Raw genomic sequence first — 25,138 nt, 5'->3', positions numbered from 1 at the left:
GCGGAGCCCGCGCGGATTCGAAGGAGAGGCGGTTGGCAGCGGCGGGAGCAGCGCTGAGGTGATTTTGCCCGGGCGCGGCCGGACCTCTCGGCCTGAGCTGCAGGGAGCGGCTGACCCCGGGCCTCTCGCATCAAGAGCGGCGGTCTCGGGGATTGAGGTCAGCGGCTCCCGGCCTTAGGGGGCTGCGTGCGCCCTCCGGGTCCTGGGGGGTGTGCGCGACATGTGGGGATGGGGCTTAACATGGCCCTTACCCGTGCGGCTCCCTAGGGCGCGGAACACGACCCGCCCCCCGCAGCAGCGTGGGGTGAGCTCCCGGTGCCCGGAGCGGGCGGTTCCCACCTCAGGGCCCCTGGCGCCCGAGGGTTCACAGCCCCGCCCAGCGGCACCCCAGGACTGTGCAGGAGCGACGCTTCCTCCCCGAGCCCAGGGGCCTTGAGGAAGCCCTGCCGGAGGAGCCAGCCGGGCTCCCCTAGAAGCAGCCGGAACAGGGCGCCTCCGGGCATGTTGTATCGTTTTGAGTGGACTTTGTCCTCTGCTTATTGGCTGTTTGTCCCCTCCCCCCCCCGCTGCCCCTCAGCTCAGCTCCACACCTGCCTCCCTCATCCCCTTCTCTCCTGCTCTGACCCCTTTGCCCCTCCCCCTGCCCATGTTATTTCTGCTGATCCCCCTATTTCTTACTAATCCCTTCCCTCTTCCCCCCCAGAAAAGGAAAAAGACAACAACAATCCTGGCGTTGAAGTGCTGTTGGCTGCCATCACACTGCTTAGGTCAGTGTGGAGCTGGTAGGGGCTCTGCATGCTCAGCTAGCATAGCTATAAATAGCAGTATAGATGGTGAGACAGGGCTTAGCAGAATAACATGTGCTCTACATGCCTGAACCCCCAGGTTTTATACCCTACATGGGATTCCTACATGTCTAAACAATGCCCCCCCCCCCCAATCTGCTGCGATGTTCCTCCCTGCCAGAGCCTTTCACTGTGGTGTGTAGCTACCACATGTAATGCCAGTAGTCTGCCCCTGCTATCAGTGTAGATGTAGCCATTGTTCATTCTGCTGGTGTGTTCTAAGCTACCCTTTCCCCCACCATGTGTCTGTCTAGGCTATTTAGATTGTAAGTTCTTCAGGTCAGGGACTGTCACAGAATATCAGGGTTGGAAGGGACCTCAGGAGGTATCTAGTCCAACCCCCTGCTCAAAGCAGGACCAATCCCCAGACAGATTTTTGCCCCCAATCCTTAAATGGCCCCTCAAGGTTTGAGCTCACAACCCTGGGTTTAACAGGCCAATGCTCAAACCACTAAGCTAGCCCTCCTCCCTGTCTGCCATGGTGTTAATACAGTGCCTAGCACATTGGGGCTCTGTTCTTAGTTGATCCTTAGCTGCTACTGTGAATAATAATAATAACAAATCACTCGTGCACACCTTTCATCTCTCATGTTTTCCCATCCCCATTATGTACCTGACCTGGGTTACCATGTAAAGAAGGAAAAATGATATTTTGTTCTGTTTGTGCCCAAAGAAAGTGGAAGGTTGTGGTCATTTTTAGCTATTTTGCACGTAATTTTCTGGCTATTATGCGTGTTTAGGAAGGAAAGTTTAAAAAAAAAGTAGAATTGCAAGCAGCGGGCTTGGTGGCTCTGCAGCACTGTAAAGCGCTGATTGCTTGCAAAGTAACTCACAACTCTAGATCAAATAGTGGAGCAGGGAAGAGCAAGTGATAAATGCAGAATGCTGCTGTCCCTCTCTGGGGTAAGACTCTCATCTGATAGTTCTTCACTCTCTAGATGCTTGACCAGCTTCCATATGGAAATAGGTAGGGCTTTTTAGTTTAGAGAGAAGACAAACGGATATGACTGAGATGCAAAATTAATGGTGTAGAAAAAGTAAATTGGATACTTTTATTTACCTTACACATAAAGAAAGAACAAGTGGACATACATTAAATTGAAAAGCAATAAATTTCAAACTGATAAAAGGAAATACTTATTTACCCAATGCATAACTAACTTTTGGCCACAAGATATGATTGAAGCCAATATCTTAATAGGATTTAAAAAAAAGGATTGGATGTTTATATGGATATTGAGACTATCCGGAGTCCTATTAGTTAGGATAGCAATTTTTTTATTATATAGGTTATAAACCCTCATGCTTCCAGGCAGAAGTGAACTGCTAACTGATGTAGGTCAGGAGGAATCTGATTATTGGCAGATTATACCTTATCCAGGTTTCTTGCACCTTCCTCTGAAGCAGGCCTGCACAACATAAATGTGGCCCGCGGAGCCTTACTGTGCGGCCCACGACAGGATTCTAAATCCCCCGCACACGGCGCTCTGCGGGCAGCCCAGAGCCCTTTGAATCCCGGCCGCAGCCAGGAAGCAAAGAGCTCTGAGCTGCCGGCAACCGCGGGGAGCCCAGAGCCCTTTGAATCTCAGCCGCAGCCGGGAATCAAAAGGCTCTGGGCTGCCTGCAGCGGCGGGGAGCATAGAGCCCTTTAAATCCCAGCAGCGGCCTGGAATTAAAAGGCTCTGGGCTGCCGGCAGCCGCGGGGAGCCCAGAGCCCTTTGAATCTCAGCCGCAGCCGGGAATCAAAAGGCTCTGGGTTGCCCGCAGCCGCGGGGAGCGCAGAGCCCTTTAAATCTCAGCCGGGGCTGGGAGTCAGAGGGCTCTGGTTTGCCCGCAGAGATTCCCAGCTGTGGCTGGGATTTAAAGGGCTCAGGGCGCCCCACGGCTGCGGGAAGCCCAGAGCCGTTTGAATCCCGGCATGTGGCTGCTGTTTGTCCCCTCCCCAGACCTCTGCCCCAACTGCCCCCCAGGACCTCCACCCCCTATCTGACACCGCTGATCCTTATCCCCTGATACCCCTCTCCTGGGACTCCAGCCCCTAACTGCCCCCCAGGACCCACCCCCTATCTAAATGCTGCTGCTCCTTGTCCCCCGATTGCTCCCTCCCAAGACCCCTACTCCAACTGCCCCTTGGGACCCCCGCCCCTATCTAAGCCTCCCGTCTCCTTGTCCCCAACTGCCCCCTCCTGAGACCCCCAACTTTCCCCAGGACCCCACCCCCTACCTGTCCCCTGATAAACCCCTGGGACTCCCATGCCTATCCTACTGCTGCCTGTCCCCTGACTGCCCCCCTGAACCTCTGCCCCATCCAACCACCCCTGCTCCCTGTCCCTTGACTGCCCCCTGGAACTCCCTACCCCTTCTCCAACCCCCAGCCCCCTTACCGTGCCACTCAGACCAGCGTGTCTGGCTCCATGCAGCTCCAGACACATTGCTGCCATGCTCCCCTGTGGAGCCCACAGGCCCCCCGCCTCAGCACCTGCCTTCCAGCTTTGAACACCTCAAAATTCAGGAGTGCTCAAGCTCAGTTTGGGCAGCTGTTACTTCATTTCTCCCAAATCAAATATACTGATCCACTGTAACTTGCTGTAGAAAAAGCAGGATAAAATTGAGCAAGAAATGCTTATTAGCACTGGAATTGCTATTTTCAACAGCCATTGCCTTTTTGTTTGTTTAAGGAAGACAGTGATATTGCATTGGCAAATTCCCCATAGAAAGAAAGAGTGGAACAACAAAATAATAAAGGCACCTCAACTTTTCCTCATTTATGGAGGACAGTCTTATAATATGCATCCAGATATCCTCCAATCACACAAGCTGAATATTGTTCCACTTTACTGCAGCTCTGTAACCATATGGGAACCAATCCTGTCTGTGTTTTGTGCACATCCAAAATTCCTGCTGAATGATCTGCCCTGGGAGCGTTACCAGTGACCCAGGGCTGGGGAGGCAGGAGGTGTGTGTAGGGGGGAGGCACTGGTGGGGGGGAGCCCAGGGCTGGGGCAGCAGCAGGGTTGGGGGAGGGCACTGGTGGGGAGGAAAAGGGGAAGCCCAGCGCTGGGGCGGCAGGGGGTGTGGGTCAGTGGGGGAAGAGCCCAGGATTGGGGCAGCAGGGGGGTACGGGGGGGCAGCCAAATTTTTGAGCCGACCCTGCCGGGTTCCCCCAGCCGCCGGAGCCCCGAGCCCTTTAATTTGACCCTGAGGGCTCCCAGCCACCTCTTCAGCTGGGAGCCCCCGGTTGATTTAAAATAAAGTATCACCTCCCCGCCCCCAACCTTCCTTTTTGGCCCACAGCTGTTTTGGTGGGGCGGCGCTGGGGAAGGAGGGTTTGTTTCTGCAGGGCTGGATGGCCGTGGGGCGGGGTGCGGGAGGTTTCGGCCCTCAGCTGTTTTCTTTGGCGGAATGTGGCCCTCGCTGCTTTACGAGTTGTGCAGGCCTGCTCTGAAGCATCTGGTACTGGTCACCATTGAAGATAGGATGCTTGACTCCAGGGACCACTGTCTGAGCTGGGATTTTAGTTCTTATGTTCCATGAGGATTAGCTAATGTAAAGAGACTTTTCCAGCATCATTGTAACTCCATCTACATTATGGCTTAAACCAAATTTGGGAACCGACGTTTAAACATTGCTGTAAAATGGTTTGGCCCTATTTATGCTGTCTCCCCAAATTCCTATCTTTCTTGTAGCCTCATAATACCAAAATCAATAAACTATGTAAAAGGCTTTTTAGGCACACTGGCATTATGCAATAAATATATCTTGAGGTACACTGTTGCATTTGTACATGGCACATGAGAAATGGCCTTTAATACTTTAATTTTGCTTCAGTACTGATTGGGGCTCTTTCTTTTCTATGTATAAATATCTCCTGTCTGTGTCTTCCATTCTATGCATCCGAAGAAGTGAGCTGTAGCTCACGAAAGCTCATGCTGAAATAAATTTGTTAGTCTCTAAGGTGCCACAAGTACTCCTGTTCTTTCTTTTCCTTGTCTTCTCAAAAGGGTTTCTTCATAAATCCTTTCTGCTTGAAGTGTCTCATGTGTGGTCCCCTGCCAAGAGAAGGGTTTTTTTGGGAAAGTTTGAGATTAATGGGCCATGATATTTGGGAGATGGAAGGTCTTTGGAAATTAGGTTTAGGAACAGTAATTTTCCTTTAAATGTTTTTCTTAAAAAATAAGAAAATGTTTGCTCTAGAAACCAATGGAAAGTGGCTTTTTTAGGTTGGTATGCATGTGCTTGTTAACTTTTTTTACTTAGTATTACAGATATTTTAAGGCTATTAAAGAGTGAATATTATATCATTTATAATACAGTTACATTTGTGTGTACTATAGCTTCATAAATTATATCTTGAAATGTTTTCTAACTTTCAGGCACTTTATTGAGATGGCAGCTGTTACTCCAAGAAAAAGGAATCGTAGTTCTACTAGCTCTGATAGGTGTGTTTATCTGTTCATAATCTTGTCTTTGCTATTTGTTACACTGAAAATAAATTCTTTAATGGTTCACCTCATGTACTGAGAACAGAAGAAATGTTTTAACTCCCTCAATGCTTTTACTGTAAAATGTGGGGGAACCGTTATGAGATGCAATAACTTAAGTGGCTTTTTCATTCTTTAGTAATGCATAATACTTTATACATGTATTGTACTGAACAGTTTGACAGCTTTTTTTTTTTAAGGTGGAAAGGAACCCTAAGCTGTAAAAGATTCTACATCTAATAGAATATATAGACTTACAAATTATGATAAAAAGATTAAACTGACTTAGTCTTCTGTAAGTCTGGGTTAATGGAGCAGGCAAAGAGATCTATTTGTCACTATTATTAGTGGAAAAATCCTAGACCTTGTGCTGCCCTCTGTCCATATTTGCAGGTCCCAGTGACATTTATAGAAACTGTAGATGGAAGGTAGTATATAGCTCTTTATTAAGATGCTTGAATGCTACAGTGAGTGTGGTTTAAAAAACCAAAACACCCTAGATAGATTTTTGTCATTATTTACCAATAGAGGAAACTATTTTAAGAGAAACTTTAGTGTGACTTAAACAGAACCGTGACTGTGCCTAAGGATTCTCCAGTCTGTAGAAGAGGGAAATGTTTGTTTTATTTATTTTTTTGTAGCATGTTCTTAGCACTTGGGACTCCAGCAAAAAAATTGATGATGGACATCACTGTGGATCTGTCTCCAGTCAAGACATCTACAGATCGGACCTTTGCTTCTCGAACAAAATGGTCACCTGGATTTAGTGACGAGGATAAAGAAAACCAGGCTTCACCTCTGAAATTCTCCATGTCAAGGAAGCTTGATAATTCCCCTCTTCAGATAGCCAGCATCCCAATGACTACGTGTAGGGAGTTCCTGGGTAAAGTGTCTCCAAAGTCTGGCTCCCCATACAAGCCCATTGTGCCTGCGGCATCTTTCTACAACAAAGAAAACCGGTACCTCACCCCACTGGATAGGAAACTGGTAAATGAAAGCCGCCCTCTTAGTTGGAGGGACAACGATGGAGACCTCCCCAGTGCCAATAGGACGGAGAAAGTACAGGGAAATACGAACCTCATCAGGAATACAAGCTCAAAAACATCCAAACGTCAGTCTGATTCTAGGCACACCAAGACTTCACCAAGAAACTCTAAGAAAGCCAAGGTAGATATAGCCCCTGTCAAACCTGTTGTGGAAAAGGAGAACATTATTCGTCCAATTGAAAAGAAAATGGAGGCTCCTTTCCGAGTCCTAAGCATGAAAATGAAACCCCTGCTGAAGCTCCAGGTGGGAGCAGCATTCTTCTCTACTGGGAAGAAATCCCATTCTGGTCCTAAAAAGCGGCCTTCAGGCCTTAAATCCCCCCAGCTTCTCTCTAGTTCTGCAGCAGAGGGTGACCAGCTGAGACTATCTGGAGATACAGAGTTTCACTCAGATGATAAAAAGGAAGTTGCCAAGGCCGGTGAGGTATTAATGCATGCAAGTGTGCCCCAGAAGAAGGGGAATGAAGATAGAGAGGAGGATAGCAAGAAATTGACCAATAGCATAAGTCAAAAGAAGGAGGTCATTCACAAATTGAAGATCTCAATGCAGAAAATTGAATTGATCCCATTTAGTCGCTCTGATTCCTCAAAGCCTTTGACTCCAGAGGAGACTGATACAAGGAACCTGGTAAGTAGCACTGTGTGTGTCACTTAAGATATGTCTGTATATTAAAAGTGCGTACTTGCTTTGTTCAGCAAGGATGTAGTTGCATTGCTAGTTCTAGTTGTTCTGAGGCACGGGGAAAGTGTATGGTACATTAAGCAAGGCATGTTCCAGAGCTTTATCAAAGAAAGATATTCCTTAAAGATTTACTCCTGATTCATGTGACCTCAGGCAGTAACTAGAAAGCTTTGTCAGTGTGGTTTTGAATTCCTGAGCATGTGGATGCAGGCTGTTGTGGAGTAGAGCAGCACTGAAACTAATAACTTCAATACATACTTTTAATGACATATGTAAATGTACAGAGAAGTCTTGAGAATTGAACTCTCATCTCTTCATTGCTGTTTTGTTCCCATTCACTGGTCACTATTGCTATTTAGGTTTAGGTTAGATGAGAGGAAAGCTTACTCAAAAGGAGTTTTAGTAAAATTGGATTCATACCCTTTTTTGCTTTTATTAATGCAGCATAAAAGACAATTTTTAAAAAAAAATCTGCTTTTTTAAAACCTTATAAATATCAAGAATATGAAGTGTGGCCTTCCTTGTTTGGCTGGAGGACTTGTTGAGGCTCAGATTTATAGTCCGAGCATTCTCCTGGTCTGTGTCACACTTTAACTGAAGGGTCAGTGTTGAATCTTCAACAAAGCCATCCTTTCTCCCAAGTGTACTAGGTGCAAGAGTTGCATAGTTAGTAAAAATGCAGGCTTAAACTGTTAGATTAAAAATCTCTTACCCTTTTAATTGGTCAGCTTGGGCTCTTAAATCTTGTGTTGTCATTTAACTAGATCATCAGTCGCCACAGAGTCTTCAGGGTAGACATTACCTGAAATTGTAATGCCTTTTTTTTTTTTTAATTATTATTTATTTATTTTTAAAAAGAGGGTGGGATATGACTTGGTAGTTGGGAAACTTTCAGGTTGCCTTCGTAATGTTAACCATAAGGGCACAAACACAATATATTTGTTCTTTGTAATCCACCTTTAATGCACTCTGTCTACACTTATATCCCCTTTGTGTCCTAATTAGGCTGGTAATTAAGTCTACCAATAAGCATTGCATGCAAAAATATTGACTTCACTTTAAAAAAAAAATCTGTTGAGAGGCATAATATAAAATGGAAGGGGCATCAAATAATTACAACTGTTTGTTTTTACTGTGCCAAGAGGTTTGCGAAGCCATGGGTTCCCTGCAGTTCCAGGGAATTGATAATAGCATACCCTACCTGATCCTAAAAGATCAGGCTCAAGTCTCCAGAGGAAGCCAGAATTCCCAAGGTCCCTGTCAAGATACTCTCTTTGGGATGTTTCCTTGTTGGCCTCAGTGTCAGGCAAGTAAAATGAACAATTGACTTCTCCTGGGTCCTGAGGATTCTGTTTGCACCGTTGCTGGTAGCCAATGCAGCCTGAGTGGTGACATAGGAATGCTACAAATGAACTCCAATCTTGAATGCAAAGATTGCCCTAGAGTAATTCCTTGTATAGTCTGAGTGTGCCGGTTCTAGAGATTCCCCAGCCCAGGGTGCGAGAATAAACCCAAGCTGCTTATGCTTAAGTGAAGCAGTAACAATGGATTTACTGAGTTAGTCTCTATCCAAAACATTTTAAACTTCTAGCTTCTGAGGACAGTGGCTCTTCAGTATAAGATAAGGAGCAGTACAAGATAAAGGGGCGGGGGGATTTTGCACCACTGTTCCCTGCACATTTTTTCTCTGCTGGCAAGGTACTGCAGTTGCACCTTTGGCCCACCAGAGGCTGTTGTGGCACCAGAACAGAGAGCAGGTGGCTCACCAGCAGTAGCAGCTGGCTGCCTTCCTCACAGCAGGGGTTCCTTACAGCACCCTGCTCGGTTAGGAGGCATAGGATATGGGGAGGGAGAGACAGAACGGAGCACATGGGGCTGCTGGGGGTGGGGGAGTAGGCGGGTTCAGAAGGTCTAGTTGGGGGGACAGACTGGGGCAGGGGCTGAATGGGAATAGGGGTGCGGGAGATAGAGGAAGGGGCTGGGGGGGGGGCAGGGACACATGGGGATGGAGGAAGTGGGATGCAGGGACACATGAGGATGGGGCAGATGTGCCTGAGTGAATGGGAGAAGCTAGGGGTCAGTCAGTGTCTGCACAGGGAAGGCTCCCCAACTCCCTAACAGTCCCCCCCTCCCCCAGAAAACAAAAAACCTATTCTGTACTTTTCCCACCCACACCCAACAACCCTCCAGGTTCACTCCCAGGCTCCTTCCCAGCAATTACTTCCCTCTCCCTCAGCTCCTCCGTTACCCCTAACTTCCTCAAGCCTTTGCAACACTTCTGAGGGGTCCAGGAAAAATGTTTTGGATTGTAGTTTAAATGAATTATTACTCAAAGTTCTATATTAATATGTCTAGTAAGGAATCTAGTTGTCAGAAAACATTTCCTGAATCTCTTTTGCTGTCTGTATTGTTGGAAACATACTTGCTGACAGATATTTTGAAATAAATTACCAAAATAATTTAAACTGGCATGATTATATTGTGGTGTTTTGACAAATATGTAGAATTTTGCAGAATTTTAAAATATTGTGTGCAGAATTTTTAATTTTTGGCACAGAATTCTCCCAGGAATAATTTATTAAACACTGGCACTCTGTTCAGTGCTATACAAGAAAGGAGATGTTCTGAGAGGAGCTAAGTCCAAACCGATGGAAAAGTGAATGCATAGTGAGATTTGGGGGAAACTTTTACCTTAAAGCATCTTTCTTTTGGTAATAGGTGGCTTGGTGTATGTAGACTTGGAGACAGGGTGGGAATTCAGACATAGGAGGTAGTATCCGAGAAGATGTGAAGCTGAGAATAGGAAGGATAGAAAGTGCAGTACTATTCAGAAGCAAGTCAAAGAAGAATGGTGTAGGCTTGGCTTCAAAGATGTGGTGACATGTTTTGTGGCGGGCGAAGAAAGGGATTTTAGCTGCTGTCTGCAGAATAGACTAGTGGAGTAAGGTGGGTATTAGGGAGACCAGAGAGGAGGTGGTTGCATAATAAAAAAGAGTGAAATTCAAAATGGCCAAATGTTTTGACCTAAACTTTCAAAAGTGTCTAGTGATTTTGGATGCATCAGTGTTACAGTGTACAATCTGAGACAGCTTATAGGGGCCTAATTTTTAGATAGGTCAGAGCACTCCCAACCAGGCTTCTTTAGGATGCCTCAGACAATGAGGCACCTAAAATCACTAGGCCTTTGAAAAGTGGGGCCTCTAGTTCTAGGGACAGAGTAAGGGTATATGACTCTTAAAAACATACCTTGTATGTGGATCGAAAGCATGTTCAGCACTCAAATGGTTTAAATTTAAAAATGGCTCTCAAAAATCAACACTGACTAGTTAGCTCCTGCTAAGTCTCACTTTTGTGGATTGCTAGAGAATTGTTTAGTTTTGGAGATAGGTTCTGGTTTCTAACTCAGCATATAGATGCCACAGGTAAGATTGACAATGGAAGAGTGCAGCAATAAAATACCTAATGCAAACCAGGTTTGGGGCCTATTTCATTATACCTAATGTTACATTTTACTGCCATTTCTGGCATCTAAAAGGTGTTTGGAGGAGAGGATAAGTGGTATTGGAATACTTTTTCATAGCTGTACTGGTCCTTGAAGGGAAACAATAGACAAGGTGAGTAATAGCTTTTATTGGACTAATGAGTTTTATACTTCTGTGTTGGTTTAATAAAGAGCTATTTATTGCCTTCTTTGTTCACTTCTCCTGTATTAATGTATCCATCGCATTCCTTACTTGATTGCCAGTGTGTTTTTACAATACAACATTAATAAAATACAAATGTTGGGGACGTCAACAATCTTGCATATAAAATAAAAAAATATAACTTCAAAGCAGCTGGACTGCTGTGATTGCAGGCTCTTAGGATAATAAACTTCATTTTCAAGAAGCCTTGGGTGAATGGAAATGAATTTGTATCACTGGATTTGCTATCACAAAATTATAGGCCGACTTTGTGCCTTGATCTAGTCTCAAACAGCTCTTGTTTGAGCTGATGGTTTTAGTTGGTGGCTGTCCATGGGATTATGGTTTTGGTAATGGGGAGGATTAATATGTTCTAGTTGTTATAGAAACTAGAAGTGGGCAGAAGTTTAAGGTAAAAATCAATCTAGCATGGTCATTCATTGAATCTTTGTAGGAAATTCCCAAAGGTTTTGCAGTTTCAGAATTATAGACACCAATGTAGGACCAGGATACCAAAAATGTTGAAATGAAGAAATAATCTTACAGAACTGCAGCTAGAAGTAGTAGAAAGGCACATGAGGGACATTGACAACTTGCCATAAACCTGGCCATAAATAACTTGTGGCCCCCAAAAAGCAGTTTCTTCAGTACTGAGGTGCGGCCCATGAGACTGCAGTTTCCAGCATACAATATTATTCAGTAATGTTCAACTCAAGGTGGAGCATTACATGGTGGAGTCTCTTGCCTCTGAAAACGCTGTCTCTGTATTGAAGAGGATAAAGGCTGTTAGTTGCATTTCAGAATATCCTTGGCCACATTTGGCCTACGCCCTGAGCACTTGAGCTATGTGAGATTGTGAACTAGCAAACTGGAAACTAAGTCAAGCTGACAGTTTTTCTTTGGTCTTTGAGAATGTTTATCTGTATTACAGAACACGGATGAAGCTGGATCCTCCATAAACCGTGAGTTGGATAATCAAGAGAATATTCCTTTCAGTCAGTCTCCAACAGAGAATAATAAAGGTAAATAGTGCTGCAGCTGTATTGGTCTAGGCATCTGTCATGATGTTTATGTCCCAAGTTCACTAAATAAGAAATCATGTAGTTCAACTTCATAGAGAGTATTTTTCTATTGCTTAAAGGGATTGATTATAAAATTACTGCTTAGGCCTCTCTTCTGGCTTGCCCATGTATTGGTATCTTGCTTCTGTGTCTGTGTCCTCAGTTTTGCTAAAAAAATGGACTGAAATTTCTCCTGTTGCAGTAAAGTCTAGTGCTGAATTTGTGACATCACGCTTTCTCTGATAAGATTGTGATCTCATAGCTAAAACATACCCTGTATTCATGGCTTCACAAGTTGGGCAAGTCTGGGTTATGATAAATGATGTTAGACGTAATTTTATTAATTGCAGAAGACTATAGCTATTGATGCAACCGTTTGCTCTAATATAAATTTTCACGTTCCCTGGTGAAGGTTCTACTGGAGATTTGGTTTGCCCTGACTTGCAACAATTTTTTTCATAGCATAAAGCACAGGATATTCTGTCAATAGTTAATTGGATCAAAAATAGCTAGTTCAATATAAAAAAAAAAAATGGAGTGGGTTTTTATTTGTTGCAGTACCAAAAATTTTCTAATGCTAATGTAAACCCTTGGGTATTGGGAGTTCAGAGTTTTTCATGCTTGTGTATCAATTGAAATTACTGGTCCCATTTCTAGATATCCACGTTTTGTATCGTCATTGTGTCTAATACTAACAAATTGTGTGACTCTTTCCAGTGTCCCCTTCAGCAGATGTTGTCTATCCCATATTCAGTACACCCTCAATCAACAAAACAAGGTATGTCTGTCTTACTCTAACACTCTCCAAGAATGAGACAGAAGTTTGAACAATACCTCCAGAAATCAGATTTTAAAAAATACGAGACCATAAATTCCAAAAATAATAAACAGTTTCTCTTTACCAGTGAGATGTGGTGAGGGATGAGAAATAGCCATCATTAAGATATGAAAGTGTTGGATCTTATTTTTGAGAGGGCAGATTAAACACTATTCTTTCTTTGGGCTAAGCTGCAGACTTGGAATTTAGAGATGTGGGTTCAGTTCCTGGCTCTACAACACTTTACTTGTGTGATGTTGGGTAAATTACTTAATTTCTGTCTGCCTTACTTTCCCCATCTTTTGTCTGACTTGTCGTTTTAGTTTATAAACTCTTCTGAGCAGGGATTGTCTCCTATGTGTATCTATCTGGCCTAGCACAATGGAGCCTTGATCTCAGTTAGGTCATGTATGTACTGGGTCAACTAACATGTGAACAAGGGGGATCCAGTGGACATAGTGTACTTAGATTTCCAAAAAGCCTTTGACAAGGTCCCTCACTAAAGGCTCTTACGTAAATTAAGCTGTCATGGGATAAAAGGGAAGGTACTCTCATGGACTGAGAACTGGTTAAAAGACAGGGAACAAAGGGTAGGAATTAATGGTAAATTCTCAGAATGGAGAGGGGTAACTAGTGGTGTTCCCCAAGGGTCAGTCCTAGGACCAGTCCTATTCAACTTATTCATAAATGATCTGGAGAAAGGGGTAAACAGTGAGGTGGCAAAGTTTGCAGATGATACTAAACTGCTCCAGATAGTTAAGACCAAAGCAGACTGTGAAGAACTTCAAAAAGATCTCACAAAACTAAGTGATTGGGCAACAAAATGGCAAATGAAATTTAATGTGGATAAATGTAAAGTAATGCACATTGGAAAAAATAACCCCAACTATACAATATGATGGGGGCTAATTTAGCTACAACGAGTCAGGAAAAAGATCTTGGAGTCATCGTGGATAGTTCTCTGAAGACGTCCACGCAGTGTGCAGAGGCGGTCAAAAAAGCAAACAGGCTGTTAGGAATCATTAAAAAGGGGATAGAGAATAAGACTGAGAATATATTATTGCCCTTATATAAATCCATGGTATGCCCACATCTCGAATACTGTGTACAGATGTGGTCTCCTCACCTCAAAAAAGATATACTGGCACTAGAAAAGGTTCAGAAAAGGGTAACTAAAATGATTAGGGGTTTGGAAAGGGACCCATATGAGGAAAGATTAGGCTAGGACTCTTCAGCTTGGAAAAGAGGAGACTAAGTGGGGAGGATATGATAGAGGTATATAAAATCATGAGTGATGTGGAGAAAGTGGATAAGGAAAAGTTATTTACTTATTCCCATAATACAAGAACTAGGGGTCACCAAATGAAATTAATAGGCAGCAGGTTCAAAGCAAATAAAAGGAAGTTCTTCACGCAGTGCACAGTCAACTTGTGGAACTCCTTACCTGAGGAGGTTGTGAAGGCTAGGACTATAACAGCATTTCAAAAAGAACTGGATAAATTCATGGTGGCTAAGTCCATAAATGGCTATTAGCCAGGATGGGTAAGGAATGGTGTCCCTAGCCTCTGTCTGTCAGAGGGTGGAGATGGATGGCAGGAGAGAGATCACTTGATCATTGCCTGTTAGGTTCACTCCCTCTGGGGCACCTAGCATTGGCCACTGTCAGTAGACAGATACTGGGCTAGATGGACCTTTGGTCTGACCCAGTACGGCCGTTCTTATGTTCTTATGCTGTAATATAAATTTAAAAAATTGTCTAGTGGAATGGAGGAAGAGAATATCAGAGGGACTTGATAACCTAGTAATATTTTTCCATCTCTGACTATTAATATCATATTAAGTTTCAAACTAGTGAAATAGTTACCGTTTCTGAAGTAAAGTCATGTTTACTGAAATTATTTGAACTACAGTTCCCGGAATGCTTGTGTAACTTGCCCATGTGAATGTTCTAAAATACTGTCACTTCTTAATCTTGATGTCAGTTTGGTAGACTACCTTTCTGCTGCTCTTCTTTAGTAGTGTGGTTTTCTATATGTTGTGGTGATTAATGTTAGCAATATGACTGTTCGAGAAGCGTGAGGGTATCTGGTACACTGGGAAGTAACTTCAACCATCTGAGAAGTTCATAGATTTAATATAATTGCACTGGTTAAAGTGTTGTCTCTCTGTAAATCTTTAACTGCATAAGGAGTATGACGTGGTTATACCTGATATGGCACAGTCAATGTTTCTCAGCTGATCAGCCTTTCCATAATACCCAATGCCACGGGTGTTCACACCATCTTTTTGTGTGAAAAGGGGATTGCAGTATAGAGTAGATAAAAGTTGCCATGCAGATGTGAAAATAATTGAGGCTTCTGTTTTCTATTCTCTCTCTCCCCTTTGTTCTAACCCAACCCTTATCTACTTGAGCATGTCTTTCAAAGGTCTGTTGGGCGCTGGCCTTTAGCATTGCCCTTCATTACATTGCATAACTTTATAGGATTGATCTGTGAGATTATCTGTAACAATATTAACACCTTGTGCTGTTAAATAGATTAGTATGGCCCTGCAAATAATCTTCCTTGTACAATATGCTCATGCTAATGTATCTGACTCTGATTACTTATTTGTTTGACAAATCCATTGCCATATTATGTTTCCAGTGGAAATGTTCTGTTTTCCCATGCAGAACCAAAACCACTAATCCCTCTGTTTTATTTAATCATCTTTCTTTGGAGCAGATTGCTAGTAATCAAAACATTCTGATTTGAATTTGTTGTGAACATAAAATCACTTAAAATTGTTGTAGTTCTGAAAGAGCCAAAAAAACTAAAACACTTGTCAAACTTATAATTCTCTGCCACTTAAGAGTGAGTGAGAGAGAGAGAGAGAGATCTGATTACATATTTACATTGCTCCCTTGTGGGGGCTTTTCAAATAACTTCCATATTGATGCAAATGGAATTCTGGAATATGCCAAATTCCTGGTGTTTGTGATTAACTAAAATATGGCCTTGGATTTGCTGTGACCTCCTACACTGTCCCTTGGGAATAGATGAGTAGAAACTTTTTCTACAAGAACTATACTTTAGCTTTCTGCTTTGGGGACTCTCCTTGGCATTTAAACCTAGAAAATTGTTCAATGCTTATCTCTGTTAATCCTGTGTTAAGGTTATTATACAACAGTTAGCAAATTTAAAGTGGTAGTTCCTAAAGTAACCCTGTCAGTTTGCGTATAGCTAAAGCATTAAAGGTAAATCTATAAAGCACTACTTATTTATTAACAATTTTAATATGTGCTTCTCCAAAGCACAAGTCTCATATCAATGTTTTTAAAAATTCATATAAAGACTCCATCTGGATCAATAGTCTCATGAACAGTCCTTTCCAGATCTTCCCTCAATCTACCCATGCCCTCTGTTAGCCTTACTATTTGTTTTAAAGTTAGCAAAACTTTTTCTCCGTTGGACCAGAATGGAGAATTGAGTCCCAGAATTGAGGGCCTTTCCCTGAAAATGCCTCCAATTTTTTTTTAATCTAAATCTGGTACCTATTTCAGAATCTCAGATAATCTCCACTGCTGGAGCTGAACGCAAGGGAAGAGGTGGTCTGAGGGCATGTGAAGGATGTGCTTGAGAGACCAAGTTACAGTTACTTTTAGGACATTCAAAGATACGGTCCCAACTTTTTGTATGATTAATGCCCCAGCCATAAACATTTTCATAGTTCATGTTCCTCTCTCATCCCCCTTTAAGAAAAGGGAGTGGTGCTCCCATGTTTGAGTGTATGGAGTAGCAAGGGCTTCCACCCATTGTCTCTCTCCCTCTCAGCACAGGAACACTTAGATCAGTGGTCATCAGCCTTGTTATAGCCACCATCCTCAGTGAATTTAAGGAGTAGGAATCCTGGCAGCTTAGCTCCGTTGACTCATATCTGCAGTATGGCGTGTGCTTGAGATCAAATATAACACCTGAGATGTAGGCTCTTGTATTCTTCCTCTAGAACAGTTTTAGAGCCACAGGTTTGGGGTTACAGTTTAGAGGCAGTGATGTTCCTCAAAGCCTTGGCTTGTTTTTTGGTGCAGCCCTTAGAACCTTGGTTGTTTGCATCTCAACACTGCCATCAGGCCAGCTTCGTACTATCAATTTTAGTACAAGGTCTCTTGAAACAGGAAAAACTAACCTGCACACATCTCTTGAGTTCCTTTACTGGTCTGTTCTGGGGAGCTAGTCAAGTCAGTATTCAATTTGATTGTGAGTGTGAAATGACTAATTCAGATGCAACTCTGAAACTACTTTCAGACCACAGCCTTTCCCAGATGATCTGGCTTCTCCCCTGGGATTCAGCCCACCTACAAAAATGGTTCATACCTTCCAGAAAACCAGCAAGAAAACAAAAGAACTAAGCAAAGACTTTAAAGACCAGATGATCATTGTGAGTATTCCTCTGTGGGCTGTTACTCATTCTTAGGGGAGCTTGCACTACCATGTGGTAGTAGTGAAATGAGCTTTCAGACTAACCAATACTAGGTCCCCTTACATATAAATCTCAAACACTGTATACAGCTCTAATGAATTGTATAAATCTTTCTCCAAAAGTTCAAATCTAAAGATTGTGACACTATTTGTGAAACTCTTTTTTCTAAGGTTTCCTTGGGGTTAAAGCTTTACTATATCTGTGAATAAATAGGAAACTTGTAGAATTAGCTATTAAAAATGCCTGTATGGATACCATAGGAGTGAATTTGCTGGACACAGAAATCCTGTTTCCCACTGCTGCATGATTTGTTGCCTGAGCAGAGCCAGCATAATGCTGCATCCACATTAGTGGACAACTAACGTCATGAAGGACAGTACCACAGTAGGGATGTTGTCTAAAACAGTCTGTACCTGGGAGTTTATATGTGACTGAAATGCAACCCCACTTAATCAATGAGGGGTTTCATATAACAGATACGAGGGATGAAATACTCACCTAGTGGTGTCCTGTGTATATAGTTCATTCCCTTGTAAGTCCTGGCCTTACAATGGAATGCGACCGAATGGCATCATTAAGCCCTGTGTGCCATTTGCAATAAGCTAAAGTCACCTGTATGCATATAGGCCTGGCTTGACATGAGTAATTGGACATAGGTGAGGCTTCATTTCTTGGGAGTCAGGATTAGGGCGGTAAATGGACATAGGTGAGGCTTCATTTCTTGGGAGACAGGATTAGGGCGGTAAATGGATCAGCAGGCTGGGAACAGAATGTCTGTACTAACTAAGATAAGGGGAAACAACAGGGAACCATTTACAGTGGGCAAGATAACAGTGGATAAGATCTTTACTTTTTACCTTATAAGTCAGAAATGTAAGTCGTACTTAGGCAGTGTGTGGACAGATCATGCTGTGCAGGGATTGGTTCCTATAGAATAAGTAACCAAGGAAATCTCAAACTGTGATGCAATGCACCATGTAAAGGAAGAGGCCAGCTCCCTATGTTTGAGTCTCATCAACTCCTTGTACCTTTGCTATATGTCATATAGAGGAACCTGAGTGATGAGACTGGAATTGAACTGAGGTCTTGGGGAACTCCAACAATGGACTCCCATCGTGCCTTACATTTAGAGCTGCATTTTTTATTACAGTTTGTTCTTTATTAATTTTGTTTGCTTTTAAAAAATTCTTAGCATTTAATTCCTGGTCTCTACTTTGCCTTCCCAAAAAAACAAAACAAATACAGAACGACTTAGTGAATTCTTGATATCAACAGGAGGCACTGTGGTCTGGAGGAATGACCATGGAATTGAGTAAATAATCCCAGTCCTGCCACCTGCTCACTCTGTGGCCTTATGCCATTCCCTCAGTCTCTGCTATAGTTTTTCTATCCATACAATGACCCCTATCTCATGAAGGGCATACTGTAGAGATTATGTTCATTATATACCTTGAATATGTGAAGTGCTATGTACGGTTCTGAATAGTCTATAAATAAACAAAAGGTGGTCCTCTGTCATCTCTGACACTTCTGACTTTCCTTTGTAATGACAGGACGCTGGACAGAAGCATTTTGGTGCCATCATATGCAAATCATGTGGCATGATCTATACAGCTGCCAGCCCAGAGGATGAAGCCCAACACATCCAGCATCACCAGCGGTTCCTTGAGGGAATTAAATATGTGGTAAGGCAATGGCTGACACTTTTGCCAAAGAACCTTTGAAGTAGTACTTACATTGGGTATAGAGTTAAGGCTACACTAGGCAAAGGTTTTGTATCCAAATAACATGATCAAATTAAATTACTTATCTGTTATTCCAGCAATTACCTTTTAACATATGTGAACTAATGGGTTAACATACATGATCTGATTTCCTGCTTGCAAACTGCTAGGGTTCACATTACAACTATGGAGACTGTTCTATTAAAGAAGCCTTAGCTGAATCCTTTTTCTTCTTCTTCCTGGCAGATAACTTTATTTTTTTTTCTCTGTGATAGGGTTGGAAGAAAGAGCGTATGGTTGCAGAGTTCTGGGATGGGAAAATGGTTTTGGTCCTTCCAGATGATCCCAAATATGCCATCAAAAAGGTACAATATTTCTTTTTAGCTTTGTCTGTACAGTGCCTAGCATGATAGGGCTGGGGTCTGTAGGTGCTACTACAATATTCATTCTAAATAATAATCACTTGTTTCCCACTTGTCAGGAGAAATCCATATTTAGTGATCAACCTCTCACTCAGTGATCACTCAGCAAGGAATTAATGTGGCTGGTTTCTACCATACTTAGAGGAGGCATGAACTTGTGGCCGATTCACAGATCCAGGACGTGGGAGATGTGGGTTCTAGTCGCAGCTTTGCCACAGACTCCCTCTATGACTTTGGGCAAGTCACTGACCTCACTGCAGATAGGGCTGATACCTACCTTTTGGTTAAACACTTTTCTCCTTTAGATATCTCGGAGCTAAGTAATCCTATGGCAGCCCTGTTAGTCTTCCAGTTCATCTTTGCTCACACAAATGAGCCATTCCTCAGTGCTGAAGACTCCTTTGATCTTATTCTTACATTACGAGCATAACCCAATCTGCTCCTTACCAAGGAAAATGGCCTGTCACTTTTCTCATTTGCCACCTGTTTCAGTTGCTTGATGCCTCACTAAGGGCCACTTATTCACGATGATGAGCAGTTAATTCATAGGAGTAGTCTCACTGGAGTTAATGGGACTACTTGTGTGAGTGACTGCTCATCGGTGTAAGTAGTTCACAATCTGGCCCTAAGGTATTTGATTGAGGGAAGAACAGACTTTTGGGATACTGTCACTTGTAGAACATTGTTCTTGCTACCCTGTTGTAGAAACACTTGGTAAGAGCTTGTCCTCCATGCTCCGGATTGTGTTTGTCTGTAAAATCCAGCCTAAAACATGCAGCTTTCATGCTCAGTGGAAAATTTTTAGCTAAATTGATTATCAAAAGAAATGTTCATACAGTTGTGTGTTATTTTTCTAGATTCTGTTGAAGTAAAACTACCTGAGGTGCTGGAAGTACTCAGTGGGTTTCTTTTGTTGCTGTAGAAAAATAGCACTGTACAGAAGCCCAGTGGCTCTGAGAGAGGGTGTATATGTGCTCGGGTAGTATGGTGGTTAGCAGTAGAAGAGCCAAGGGAGATTTGAGGACTGAGCAGGGATACATTAGTCCAGAGTATCCTAAAATGGAGAGGGAAGTCCCCAGTCCTGGAGTCTACCCAGTATAAAGCACTAGTGCTGGTTTGAGTTGCTGGTTTTCTATGTGGCTTAGCTTTTACTGTGCTTTGTTTAAAAAGCAATGAAAACCTTTGCCTGCTGATTCGGAATCAGTGCACATAGCAGCTGGTGAGCAGCAACTGCTGCAAGGTTAACAAAACTCCCATAGGCTAAGTTTTGGCTGGGCCCTTCCCCCCTCCATGACTGACAAGATGAGAGGAATACCAATCTGCTGCCTTTGCCATGTGAGCCTTGTACCGGTGTGCAATGACACCTGCACCCATAGCTTTAGGCTGAGCTCCTAGCTTCCACAAAGATAATGGTCTGCATGTTACATAGATATTAAAGGATGGGAAGAGTCTCTTAGAGTCCATCTTTCTGCCTGTGGAGGAATGTCCATTATAGTATAAAGGCTTGTCTACTCAAATGTATCCAGCTTCTACCATTCCATAGGAGACTATTCCAATTGCATACATCTCACAGTAGTGCCAACCCACCAAATGCTGTATTTGGCACAGGCTGCTAGTGCTTTTAATGAGTTGCTAGATGCTCTGCAGTTGGACATTGTGGTGATCACTGGGTTCCATTCAGGAGCACAAGCCCTCTGTTTGAAATTGATTACTTCTCTGAACTTGTCTATCCTAGACTCTAACGTGCATCTCTGAACCTCTTGTCCTAACATCTATAGGCAGAAGATGTGCGAGAACTTGTAGATAATGAATTGGGATTTAAACAAATTGTGTTAAGCTGCCCATCCAAGATTAAAACCTACTTTTTTGTGTCCAATGAAAGGAAGATAATTGGTTGTTTAATTGCTGAACAAATCAAACAGGTATGTGTTCTAAATAGCATCTTAATTGTATAAGACAAAAGAAAATTGCATTCAAACACTTGGGGTTGTTAGCATTGATCTAAACCTATGTCACAGGTACTCCTGGCCTTGTAAGGGGCGGGGGGAGAATGGGGTTGGTTGGATGGTTTTAGAGCTCTACACACTCACCATCATGAAAATGCAAGTGACAAGAATTAACCAAGTTGTTAGTGATGGGTGCAAAAATCTTCCATTCAGAGTACTTTCAGCTGAATTCAGATGTTGGACAGAGGTGGTTTATGTAACTATTTACCTTTCTTTAAAGGACCAGCGTAATAAATAGTATCAAAGGGGTAGCCGTGTTTGTCTGGATCTGTAAAAGCAGCAAAGAGTCCTGTGGCACCTTATAGACTAACAGACATATTGGAGCATGAGCTTTCCACTACATGCATCCGACGAAGTGGGTATTCACCCACGAAAGCTCATGCTCCAATACGTCTGTTAGTCTATAAGGTGCCACTGGACTCTTTGCTGCGTTTACGTAATAAATAGTTGATTGCCTCTGGTGTTACAGCAGCAAACTCACCTGCATGAGTTTCTGTATTTCCCTCACGATAGAGACTCATTTGATTTAGTGTTTGTCCTTGATAGGCATTCCGGGTGCTGTCTGAGCCTAATGTTCCGCAGTCTCCTAATCAGGATGTCCTGCAGCACCACCGTGCCTGGCGTTGCTCCATAAAGCCGGAAGCTGCCATTTGTGGGATCAGTAGAATCTGGGTGTTCAGCCTGATGCGGAGAAGAGGCATTGCACGTCGTATGGTGGATGTAGTCAGGTAAGGAAAAGGGATGCCTCTCCCAAAATGAAACTGGTAAGTAAGCCATTAATATGGGTGCACACATGATGGGAACAAGATTTCAGCCTGGTTTATTTTCAGGGGGAAGAAAGTGCTCACAGCAAAAACATTGTAAATGTAAGCTAATGTCATTCAGCAAGTCTGAGAGGTTCATGTAACAGTGCAAAGAACCGATCGAAATATGCACTTGGTCTGACATCAATCTGAGCCCTGGTGCTATTGTGGTGGGCGGAAGAGAAATGCATAGAACCATGTAAGTATTGTGGCTTGGATTTTTGACAGTGCTCAGCTTTGGCCAGACTCTGCTTCCGCTGAAGTCACCACGAGACCAGAGTTGAGCGAAGGCTGAGCACTTATCAAAACATGAAATAGGCCCAGCCTAGGTGATGTTTAACCAAATAGAATATAGCCTGTGAACCATTTAATAGGTATGGGCTTTGTTCGCTTGTAGAACACCCTAAGTTAACAGTTGCTGTCTGTCCAGTACTCTGAGAATTTGTCAGACTTCAAAATGAATAAATACGTAGTCTGCCATTGCAGTCTGTATTTCACATGTCTATTGTAATGCAGCTTCTTAAAACACCAGTTTATTCCTGGTAAATAGCTTCTGCGGGTGGGAACTTTCAGATTTGTAGGGATAGGAAATGAATGGATTTTCTCTTTAATTGAGAACTATTACCATGGTTAGCTGTTGCTTACTGTTTAGAATGCATCCTTCTGGTCACTGACCTACAGATGCCTCCAAGCAACAGTTCTCCAGTATAAATTTAATGTGAGAATGCATAGAGCAAATGTAACAATTACTATGGGGAACCTGAAACCACCAAACTTCTGAATAAAATTGCTCTAGTACACCTCTACCCCTGTCCTCTGGAGCCAAAAAATCTTACCGCCTGAGTGTGCAGCCCCATCCCCTGTCCCCCCAAGCACTGCTTTACCACTTTATATCCAAATTCATGTTATATCGGGTTAGAGGTGTACTGTACCTGCTATATTCTCCTGTTTCAAATCTGGTAATCACTCCTGTGCTGCTGCTTTTTATGTCAAATTTCATGGAGTAAATTCTCTACACAAAAATGGCTCCCCCGTTTGAAAAATAGTATATATAATGGAAATGCTGTCAAAGTATGGAAGAGGTCAGGGAACAAAACACAGGCATTATATATAAGAGCCATATAAATACCTAGGCTGAACCAACTCTTGCACTGCACTAACTGTCCTTTATCTGTTTCAGAAACACGTTCATGTATGGCTGTTACCTAAGCACTGATGAAATCGCCTTCTCTGACCCAACACCAGATGGCAAGCTGTTTGCAGCCAAATACTGCCAAACCCCTAACTTCCTTGTTTACAATTTTATTAGTTAAGACCACTTCCAAACAATCAGTTAAATTGAACTAGAGCTGTTTAGTTTGCTAAATGTAAAGCAGTTTGCATGTTTAATTCTTATTCAGCCGTGTTCCATTTTAGATTCCTACTGAGTGCTAACTCTTGCTTCTTGATCAAGTTAAAAGGTATGGAGTTAAAAGAATGTTGTCACTTTCTGTACATAATTGTGTTCTGTATTTTAATGTTTGTACTTTATGAAACTAAACCCAAGTTTGTGATTCTAAATGTTTATTCTGAAAGCTAAAGTTTTTATTGCAATAACTTGTAAATTTCAAAAATAATTATATTAATATAAAGATTTCTCTCTGAGTTACATTTGGCTTGGATAAATGTTTGGCTACTTCATATCACAGATGAGGGAGACTCCAGCTAATCTTGAAACTTTATATGTAGGCTACCTGCTTTAGTACAGCTGGAGACACCAGTGTTCTGCTATCTGTGCTGCTCAGGGAGGTACCAATGGTCCAGGGATGTTGCAGATATAGATTATACCTGGTGCTAGAAGTTGCATGCTGGGCATCAAGTGACTGGGTGAGGACTCTACACCGATATGGTACCTTTGCAGTGAACAGAAGATGGAGCAAAACACCTGCTGGTTGCTGTTACTGATGCAGCACTAAAGCTTACCAGAGACAGGAGTGGATGTAAAGCATTTGTAGCTGTGGCCTGAACCCCTTATGCACAAAAGTCAATGGGACTGTGAATATGAATCTCCACCTGCTGCTCAGGGATTAAAGTTAAGATTGATCCTAGATCTTGCTGTGTACAGACTCAAGTATTCTTGCACTGGTGGTGGTGATGTGGATAGTTTGTTCAATAAAAGTCCTCTGAAATTTAATTTGGTCTCTCATTTCTGAAGGTTACAAGCACGAGCAGTTGGATGAAAACTTGGGTTCGGAAGAGGTTTTTTTTAAAAAATGAATCCCTTCAGTCTACTTTAAGGCTCCAGTGGCCCCTTTGAATTCACAATCCCATGTAAATTGTCCTAGTCATTCAATTAGGAGTCACTCTCTGGCTTGCAGGGTTGTTCTCCACCTTTCCACTGGCAAATCAAGCAGCAGCAGTGCTAACTTCTTCCACCAGTCTTCTGTATTAGAGGGCCTATGTAAAGGAGCCTGAGGGAAACACTTTTACAGGATCCCTAGTTTCACTGCCATGCTATTCTCCAGGAAACACGTGTGGTCTGGCCTTTACCTCCATGAGTACCACATCTCCCCTTAACTATAAATGTATTTGAGTGAAGTTCAACTACTCTTCCAGGCCCCTGCAAATTGAAATTGGCCTGTATTTATTTCCCCCCACATATCATCTTTGATTAGTTTTGAGGCAAGGCTTGTTCTCTAAACTGATGACGCTATTGCCAATATCTTTATTTTACTAAGGATGGTGTGTGTCAACCACTTCTCTCTGCTGCTGTCAGGTTTCTAAATTACCATTTTAGTTTCCTAGGATGTTAGCTAGGTGGACTGACTTGCTTAAGTGTCTACAACTATTTTAGCCTTTGTAAACAAACTACAGTAACTCCTCATTTAACATTGTCCTACTTAACATTGTTTCAATGTTACGTCCCTGCTCAGTTGGGGAACATGCTCATTTAAAGTTGTGCAGTGCTCCCTTATAACATTGTTTGGTTGCCTGCTTGTAAGCTTCTGTGGAAGAGCAGTGACTTTACAAGGGAGCATTGCACAAGTTCAGCTTCTCTGCTTTCTCCCCCTCCCTCCCAGCACTTCCCCCACTGCCAAACAGCTGTTTGGGGGTGTTTAGGACTTTCTGGG

The 25,138-nt window shown here is 42.8% G+C and overlaps 1 protein-coding gene across 9 annotated transcripts; it reads left to right on the top strand.

Annotated features, from left to right (window-relative positions):
• On the top strand, positions 1-24,201 carry ESCO2 (establishment of sister chromatid cohesion N-acetyltransferase 2). Of its 9 annotated transcripts, none has more exons than XR_005597065.1 (12): positions 1-58; positions 5,219-5,284; positions 5,968-7,000; positions 11,669-11,759; positions 12,516-12,576; positions 16,899-17,031; positions 18,627-18,758; positions 19,073-19,162; positions 20,998-21,141; positions 21,772-21,953; positions 23,209-23,488; positions 23,757-24,201. XR_005597065.1 is itself a non-coding variant. In XM_039532669.1 (12 exons), exons 2-12 carry the CDS (start codon positions 5,232-5,234, stop codon positions 23,768-23,770), a joined length of 1,977 nt encoding a protein of 658 aa, XP_039388603.1. In that variant the 5' UTR covers positions 1-58; positions 5,219-5,231; the 3' UTR covers positions 23,771-24,201. The 9 variants fall into 9 exon arrangements, 8 of the variants coding, with proteins under 8 accessions (XP_039388603.1, XP_039388595.1, XP_039388602.1 ...); XM_039532669.1 differs by having other exon boundaries at positions 23,445-23,488; XM_039532664.1 differs by adding an exon at positions 704-782 and having other exon boundaries at positions 10-58; positions 23,445-24,201.
• The last annotated feature ends 937 nt before the right edge of the window (positions 24,202-25,138 follow it).

The sequence above is a fragment of the Mauremys reevesii genome, linkage group 3 (assembly GCF_016161935.1).
Source record: "Mauremys reevesii isolate NIE-2019 linkage group 3, ASM1616193v1, whole genome shotgun sequence".
Lineage (NCBI taxonomy): Eukaryota > Metazoa > Chordata > Testudines > Geoemydidae > Mauremys > Mauremys reevesii.
This window is presented reverse-complemented; position numbering and strand designations above follow the sequence as displayed.

What these genes read in the sequence shown, in the direction of transcription:
- ESCO2 (XM_039532661.1), top strand. Translation starts at nt 5,232, where the DNA reads ATGGCAGCTGTTACTCCAAGAAAAAGGAATCGTAGTTCTACTAGCTCT. An exon ending in CCCTCAATCAACAAAACAAG is followed by an intron (nt 12,577 to 16,898) that starts GTATGTCTGTCT and finishes AACTACTTTCAG; the next exon opens with ACCACAGCCTTTCCCAGATG. An exon ending in CGTATGGTGGATGTAGTCAG is followed by an intron (nt 21,954 to 23,444) that starts GTAAGGAAAAGG and finishes GTTCCATTTTAG; the next exon opens with ATTCCTACTGAGTGCTAACT.